Below are 8,654 nucleotides of genomic sequence, written 5' to 3' on the forward strand. Positions count from 1 at the left end.
GGGGAGAGAGAGAGAGAGAGAGAGAGAGAGAGAGAGAGAGAGAGAGAGAGAGAGAGAGAGAGAGAGAGAGAGAGAGAGAGAGAGAGAGAGAGAGAGAGAGAGAGAGAGAGAGAGAGAGAGAGAGAGAGAGAGAGAGAGAGAGAGAGAGAGAGAGAGAGAAAGAGAGAGAGTGGAGGAGTGAGAAAAAAAAGAGAAGCCATCAGCTGAGGTTTGCCAGGTCGATAAAGCTTTTAGATTTGGAGATGTTTTCAGGGGGAGCCCATTTCCTGCGGCTAAGAGTTGTTAATGGAGCTTAAGGAATTATCTTATGACTCTCGCGTTGAGAGCAGTTTGTTTCAGCCCGGACCTCGCTGCTGCTGCTGTGTGTCGGAGTGGCTGAATATGCTGCTGTCAAACCCGCTTAATGAAAAGTAACGCGTCGCTGATTACAGTTTTATTTGGTCTCTATGTAAAAAGCCCCTGTTAATTTACCATCCCGCTCCCTCTGTGTGTTCGTATTTGCCACGGCTGAATGATTTAGTTATAGTCTCTCTCTCTCTCTCTCGCTCTCTCTCTCTCCCTCCACGTCTCTTTCTCTCAAATAAAAAGCCACTTGGTTCAGAGGTCTAATAAAACCTGTCCTGGTGCTAAATTAATTAAATGCGTTGTCGTGTTATCTGTAGGGACTTAAACGCGCCGCCTAATTTATCTATCAGCAGGTTTATTAAAAATAAAAAAGGGCAAATATGAATAATATCAAAGTCAATAGGGGATTATGTATAAATATGTCATCTCCTCCAGTTTATTTGGCCGCCATGTCAACTTAAGAAAGGCTGCAGGCAAGGTTTTTTCCGACCCTGGACAGCAAATAAAAACATACATCCTGACTGATATATATATAAAATCCCCTTTGTCCACCATAGCACTTTCTTGCAAGAGATGGTGTGTGTATATGTGTGTTTTGGGGGGGTGGGGGGTCTCAATCGTTTGTGCTTTTCCCATTAAAATTCATCACCGAAGCCCCCCGCCTCACCCCTCCTCACAGGACAGACCGAGTCCCCCGAGAGCTCCACTTTCGCCATTACTGTCAAGTACCCTTGACTCCTTTCGTTTTGCCCTTTTATCTACAACAACTAATTCGAGTTCCTTTGCCCTTTTCACTTTAAGACGTGGCGAGGGCCTCTCCCGTAAAGCCCTTTCACTTTTCAGAAGAGGAATCAGCATCTATCCTGTTTTTTCTCCCCCTCCACGTCTCTGGGAAATCGAGGGGTTAGTGTCAAAACGAAAACTCCTCACTTCACATTATTTCGCAGGGGGAGGTCTCCGTTTTTTTTTTGAACCCATTAATGGACGTATATGGCGAATAACTTACCCTTTTGACAGCTGCATCATGGACAGTGTTGAGATGTTTCGATAATATTATCAGAGATCAGCGAGGGGAAATCAATAGGCTGACATGAAATATGACTGCGAACATCCCAATTACAGCCTGTTTAGAGGGAATTAATGAGGCAGATCTTAGATACTGATATTGCTCTGTCTTGAGGGTTGAGCTGCCTCATTTTCTCGCTGTCACTGAGCGAGAGTGAATGCTCTCCCGAAGAAAAAAAGATTAGAAGAAGAGGCTTGGAGATGTTGAGGTATACGCCTGTTTTAACGTGTTAAAAATGAAGTGGAATGATAAAAATAATTTTACTTATAAAATATTTGTTGTAAAAGACGAGGGAAAAAAAGCTAAAGAAGGAATGTCGAGGCCTGTATTTCAGCACCATGGACAGCAACTCCCACCACGAGCCCAGCATCAGAAAGCGACTGCATTTTATTTTCAGTGAACAAAGTTGAATCTCTCTCGCCCACTCACTGGGAAGAGCTGTGCATTTGTGAGACTTTTTTTCTTTTTCTTTTTTCATTTAATAGTGATACTCAACTGTTGAGACCTAAATAATATTCAATTACATTTGCATGCGCATAGTAAATAAAAAATAAAAATCATGTAAACCTCAGGCCTACCCCCCTCCCTCCCCCCACCTCCCCATATGTAAACTGTCTTTATACAATTCGATACGTTTTTGTGCGTGCGTTGAATCAAAGAAGCCAAACGGACCCGGCAATTATCTCACTTGTGTGACGCCAATGTAACGGGATACATATAGCTACCATTGAAAAATTAGTAAAACATAATGAAGGGGGGACATGGAGACGCAAGAGGCTTTTCCATTCGGCTTTCAGTCAGTCACAAGTCTGTGTCTTTTTGCATTTAAAGGGGTCGTTTTGGTTTCGTTAGGAGCAAAAAAGTTTGTTGATGGTTTTGGGGAAACTCATGGCACTGCTGTCTTTGGAGGAGTCCTGGTGCTGCTGCTGCTGCTGATGCTGCTGATGCTGCTGCACCGCCGCGCTCCTCTCGGCCTCCAGCATGGCGCCTTTGGGGTTCGCGGTCCAAGAGACGGTGGTGTTGGTCAGGGCCTGGTTCAAAGTGCTGTGCCTGAACAAGGGGTCGTGGAAGACCCCGTCCACCCAGTTCCGCAGGGTCGTGACCGGCGAGTCCTGCCTGTTGTCCAGGCCGGCCACGGGCGAGGTAGCGGCGGGGGACGGGGTGAGGGAGGAGGGCGGCGGCTGGCACCTCAGCATGCAGGACGGGTACTCAGTCTGGTTCAGGGACGTGGCGGTCTGGGCCAGAGACCAGATCCGGGGTTTGCCGTCCAGTATCTGCTGCTGCTGCTGGTTGTAACACGCCTTGGCCTGCTGCCTGCTGTCCGCCTGGAAATCCTCCGGGCTCGTCTTGAGACAGCTTTTGCTCAAGTCCTGCTCCCCCCCGAGAGAAACGGGGATGGAGAGTTTCAGAGACGTGTCCTTGAGGAGGTGCTCTTCGGGGCAGTCGGTCGTCGTGGTCATGTGCGTGTTCATGAGGTATCGGTGCTTCAGCTCGCACTCGGAGCTCTCAGACTCCAGCGTTTCGAAGTCGTCCAGGTCGCTCAGCTGCAGGTCCTTATCAGCCCGGCTCCTGGTCTCTGGGAGAGAGGAGAGAGAGCAGACATGTGAGTGGAAGATGTGGTGATAAATGCACGATCAGATCTGACACCCTGGAATCAACACTTGAATTCATATCATATTCATATTCAATCATATAGTTGTAAAATTGCAGCTCTTCGATTATCTGTAGCCTGATAGTTGCAATAAACACCCACAGATACAATATAACAAAAACAACTGCATGTTTTTATCAATCATCAATTATATAGGCTAACACAGATATCCAATTCATTGACAGTATTGATGCAATTAAATCTGCATCAGTTAAGGGAGTTGGTGAAAGTCCACCTCATCACTTCAGGTGTGTGCCTGTGTGAAACACACTGAGGCCTGTTCACTGCTCAAGGCTACATGTTTGTTATGTTGAATAAAGTATATGTCAGGCCTGTGCAGACAATTTTAATAATCAATGTTGTTTCATTTAGGATGTGGAGAGAGACAAAATGTAATTATTATTTCAATCCGTAAAGGTTTTTTGGACAAAATGGATTTTATAAAAAAAATTAAGAAAATCTGCAGACAAAGAAATTGCAAGGCCTCAGTGTCATTTGTCTCTAATCATCATCATCATTAATAACAGAATCACAACGTTACAATCTGATTATAATTGAAAAAATAATAATTTGTGGGAATAATAAAAGGCTCATATAAGGAGACACTGTTATGAGATCTGTGAATATGAAAACTCAAATAAAGTGGGATTTTTTCAACAGTCCTTGTTCTAGTTTACACTTTGAGTGATGAATAAACAAATACATAAATAAATAATTGGCTTTGTGGTTACAACATCAGTCAAATTACTGTTGTAGATGTGGTAGCTGTGGAACATATGATTGTGATTATGTCCCTCTTACTTATTTTTTATTATTTTAATTACAACTCTAATCATCATCATATCTCAGAGTGGATTTACAAGCAATGCAACACAAACAATAGATGTTTTACATAAACAGAAAATGTGCAACTTACTCACACAAATCATTATGAAAACATAGTAATGTTTTTTTTAAAAGATGTTATAAATATGATTTTTAAAACCAGACATACATCTGTTTTGTATTCCAAACAACTCTGCATTGTCGTGCCATTATAAGCACCCCTGCAGTGAAAAGCACTCTGATGTATGTTCGTTGTTCTTTTAAAGCTACAACTTGCCTGATCATCACTCTTCATGCATCAACATGACTATAAGAGGCTTCTTATTACACCACAAACATATCGATTCATTTTTACTTTATTTCTGCAGAGCAACAAGGACTTTGACACTGACCATCCTCATTGTTTTCACTTTTTATCTGCTCCTCCTGAGAGCCGTCCTCATCCTCGTCATATCTCTTCTCCTCCGAGCCCTTGTTCCTGGGCGGCCACGTCATCTTGTTCTCCTTCTTGAGCCTCCTCCTGGCGTTGGCGAACCAGGTGGACACCTGCGTCAGCGTCATCTTGGTGATGATGGCCAGCATGATCTTCTCGCCTTTAGTCGGGTACGGGTTCTTCCTGTGCTCCTGCAGCCAGGCCTTCAGCGTGCTGGTGGTCTCGCGCGTGGCGTTTTTCCTCCTCGTTCCTCCGTCCATGGAACCATATCTGTTGATGAGAAGAACATGGACAAGCTGGGGATGAGAGGTGGAATATGACATGTGATGCTTGTGCCGTGGCTAGTTGTTGGTGTAAAGTTGTAGATTTTTTTCTTATTTATCTCATGAAAACTATGGCAGAGATGTTTGTTGAGATCTTGGTAAATTGATGCATATCATGCTTTTTTTAAGACAGAAAGTTCATTCATATCTGCTGCTATAATGACAATTTTACTTAGAATTAAAGCATTAAATAGGCTAATTTATAAGAAACAAAAAAGATTTAAACGCAACCGTACAATGCATGATGTTTATTCCTTGGGAAACTGTAAATGAGTAGTCAAACATTGCTTCATATATTTAGACATAAGCCATGGGATCTGCTAGGACCATGTGCAGCATGTGCAAGCGCTGCAGGAAGATGGAAGGCAGGGGTGACTGTTGTTGCACATGACTTCATATGAAACCCCTCCAACAATCCAGCACTGCTATTTCTAATCAATATGCACATTTAAATTTGTCTTGTTTTACCAGTAAAAATGCCAGGTTTATTTTATTCTCCAGCCCTTCCAATGTACAGTATTATCTATTAAAACCATTCATGGCACAGCACGACTCCTTTTCCCCGACCCTCTCTCTCTCTCTCTCTCACAAATATTTCCCATGGACTTACATTTAAAATGCACGGTGTTGATTTTCAGTCAGCAGTGAGCTGTAAAAGTCCTCTCAGGGGAGGCTTTTATGAGGCCTTTATTGCTCCGTATAGCTTAGTGCAGGTCAAGCACTGCTAAGGGAATCAAAAAAGGAGTGGAGCGCTGTACATTTCCTTATACCCCCGCGTTGTGCCCTCACAGATAAAATAGACTGTAAAATTGCTTTATTGAGTGTAATGATGAGCCCTCAGGTAAGAGACGGGTTAGTCTCGGTAGTGGTAGCGCTGTAGGCCTGCTTGTTTATCTGAACGCTGCTGATTATGTTCTGCCTCAGACTCTGGCCTTTTTTCGCTGTCTGTGCACTTAATATGACGCCTGCTAAGAAACATTTGGCGCTTAGTGAATTTAGACCGGTCGGTTCCAGGGCTCCTGTTTTTTTTTTTGGGAGGGTGACGTAAACTCTCATGTAGCTTCAAGACTAATCAATAAGACACTTGAGAGACTGGGATGTTTCCCCATGCACTTCTGCTGATCACAATTCATTTAATCACTGAGTGTTATAATCCATGCCCTACATTTTTACGGCACCACACACTTTATTTGCAGGTCATGTAATTTTTGGGAAGACCTTTCAGTATGGCAGCATAGTGCTCCTGAATAGAGCTGCCTCAAGTTTTTGCTGTGAGAGGAATGGCTCCTCTGAAGCAATTCACACCATGAGGAGAGAATATGACATGGAGGTGATTGCCAAGTGTTGCTAGACATAATGAGAATGGCGTTGACCTCTCATGGATGATTGATTTCCTGCAATGCTGGAGAAGTTGCCCTATACACTAGCGTACAAAACTTTCAAAGTCACAATTTTCCTTGTTTTTCAAAATAAAGATGTTTCTAGGATCGTGTTTCCATAAAGTCCACACACAGTTCTTTCACAGTTTCTGATGCTTGCATTGACAATCACGCTTCAACAGAAGATCAACACACGTCCCATTGCCATGGAAACAACGTACCTGTCATACTGATACTGTCCCAGGGTAGGATCATAAGGGTAGTAAGCTGCCGCCTGGGTTATCCCCGCATGCGCAGACGCGGTGGCATCTTTGGTGTCGAATGCTCCCTGCAATCAGAAGACAAGTGTTGGAAAGAGTGACACATATATGGAGTCAGTTTGGGTTCATTTAGTGGCTCACCTGAAAATCATAATCAGTAAAGAAATATATGTGCTAATTGTACTTTTTCAAAAGTGGTTTATGGTTGATGAGGGTAATAGTTGATGGTACATTATTGTCAGAATATTAGATAAATAGTCATGGTGGCGAATGAGACATGGAACTAAACTACAGGGATACATTGTGACGTTCATGTTAAACCTTAGTGATAATTGTGAGGACAGAAGTTTTAAGAGACTTTCAAAATATATGTTTCATTGAAATGTTATTATACGAAAACAATACGAGCTGTTTTCTCTTTGCTCTCATCCTCACATTCTCATGAACATTGTCACCACTTTTAGAATTTCAACACAAAAACAACCGAAACTAACAGTTTCATGTTTGAGTCAGATTTAAAAACCTATGAGAATCTACCATTTTTTGTTAATTTAACAAACACTCAGGCTTCAAAGCCAGTCTACGAGTAAGTAATTTTCAAGACAAGCTTCTTATTCATATTTTCTTTTTCTGACTGCTTCCACAAAAAGTATTTGTCTCAAGATAAATAGCCTATTCACCTGAAACAAGTGAGCCATATCTTGCTATGCTGAGGCGTATTTTTCATTTGCTAAAGACAAGTTGGCTTGAAAGGTGATATGGGAATAAATCACTGTACAGCAACGGGTCTGGTATTTTGCGATGCAGTGCATAATACAGGAAAGAGAGGAGAGGTGTGAGCCTGAGTCTCAGCACCCTGCGGCTCCATTAATCAATGCCAAGAGGGATCAGATGAGGGGGCTTACCAGCGAGTAGAAAGCCGAGGCGTCCGTGCCGTATGTAACGTAATTCCCATAGCTTTGACCGCCGGTGTACGGGCTCCCGTACACGCCCAGCGCGGCGGCGGAGCTGAGCTCATGCCTCGCCGTGGCCAGCAGCCGGCTCTCGTACACGGGGCAGTAGACCGGGGTCTGGCCGGACGCCGCTACTCCCGAGTCGGCTATGGATCTGCCGGTGGACTCGCAGCAAGTGGTCAGAGAGTTGGTTGTCATCAGAAACTAAAAAGTGGAGACCGAGAGAGAATTAACGTAATAAATAAAAGGTGGCAACACACAAATCCGACATTGAGCTTGAAAGTCCAGGAGTTACTTCACAACTTTCATTTTTTATGACCATTATCCAGGAAAAATCGTGTCAACGAAATACAATCAGACCTTTAACCTTCTTCAATACACTCAACTCGTCAAAACGCCAGATTACGCACGATTTAAATAAGTTTTGGATAAAAAACGATTCTGCTTGTTTGCAGATAAGCACGTTCTTATCCGCAGTTTTTTACACCGTCAATCCCGAAGAAGTAAATTAAAGCATAAAATGACATGTAAACACTTATATTTGATGATGGATGATGAGTCTCATTCCGGTGACAATCTGCGCGTAAAAAGTGTCCAAAACGAGCCGTGTGTGAGCTGTGGTCGTTACAAACCGATACAACATGTTTTCCCAACATCGCCCTGTAGATACCCCGAATGATTTTTTTTATGGCTCAAAGCCAAAAAACAAAACAGCAGCTGGGTTATGGCTAAAAAAAAAAAAACACACACACACGCAGCGTGTTCAGAACAAGTTGGCATGTGCGTCCCAGCGCAAATAAACATATGGCTGACATTAGAGAGCGGCTATTATCTCGCAGAAATCAGTGAATTGGTAGGTCGAGGGGTCTCGCTGGTTTCTGGTTCCCCCTCTTTTTTATACCCCTTTTTATCTATCGCTGCAGGAGCGCAGGTATCGCTGGCTGTAACGCAATCGCTTTTTTTCCGATACGCGAAAGCGCAGGGGAAAGCATCCCGGATTCTTGGCCAATAAAGCGCGTAAAAGCACCAGGCTTAAATCGATGAGATAATCAATCGCAGCAGTATCAAAAGCAAAAAAAAACAAGCCCGTTAAAGTGAAGAAAGGCAGCGTGGGGTACTTACTTGTGGAGCAGACGAATAGGGATATCCAAATTGTGGATATGACATGGTAGAGAGGTCCCCCAATATCCAGAAATAAAGCGAGAGTGAAGGTCTCCACTCTCACGCAGGCTGCGGCTGTGTTTGACTGTACCAATTGATTGGTAAGCACAGGCTCCTAGGATGCTTATAGGGCGAAGCAGAGTAGCATGTTTAATTTGTGTAAAATGCCCCCCACTCAAACGCCTTTCAGCGGGGAGAAGAAAAAAAAATAAATAAATAAATAAGTGGAAGAAAATCTCCTGCTCTCCTCCTTTCACT

General features: G+C 43.3%; 1 protein-coding gene across 1 annotated transcript; it reads right to left on the reverse strand.

Annotated features, from left to right (window-relative positions):
* Window positions 1–2,259: 2,259 nt before the first annotated feature.
* Window positions 2,260–8,402, reverse strand: irx4a (iroquois homeobox 4a). Its single transcript, XM_061081959.1, has 5 exons — window positions 8,358–8,402; window positions 7,188–7,439; window positions 6,244–6,350; window positions 4,280–4,590; window positions 2,260–2,987 (listed from the first exon to the last, which is right to left on the reverse strand). Exons 1-5 carry the CDS (start codon window positions 8,400–8,402, stop codon window positions 2,260–2,262), a joined length of 1,443 nt encoding a protein of 480 aa, XP_060937942.1.
* Between the last annotated feature and the right edge of the window lie 252 nt (window positions 8,403–8,654).

Source organism: Limanda limanda, chromosome 11, assembly GCF_963576545.1.
Source record: "Limanda limanda chromosome 11, fLimLim1.1, whole genome shotgun sequence".
Taxonomy (NCBI): Eukaryota; Metazoa; Chordata; class Actinopteri; order Pleuronectiformes; family Pleuronectidae; genus Limanda; species Limanda limanda.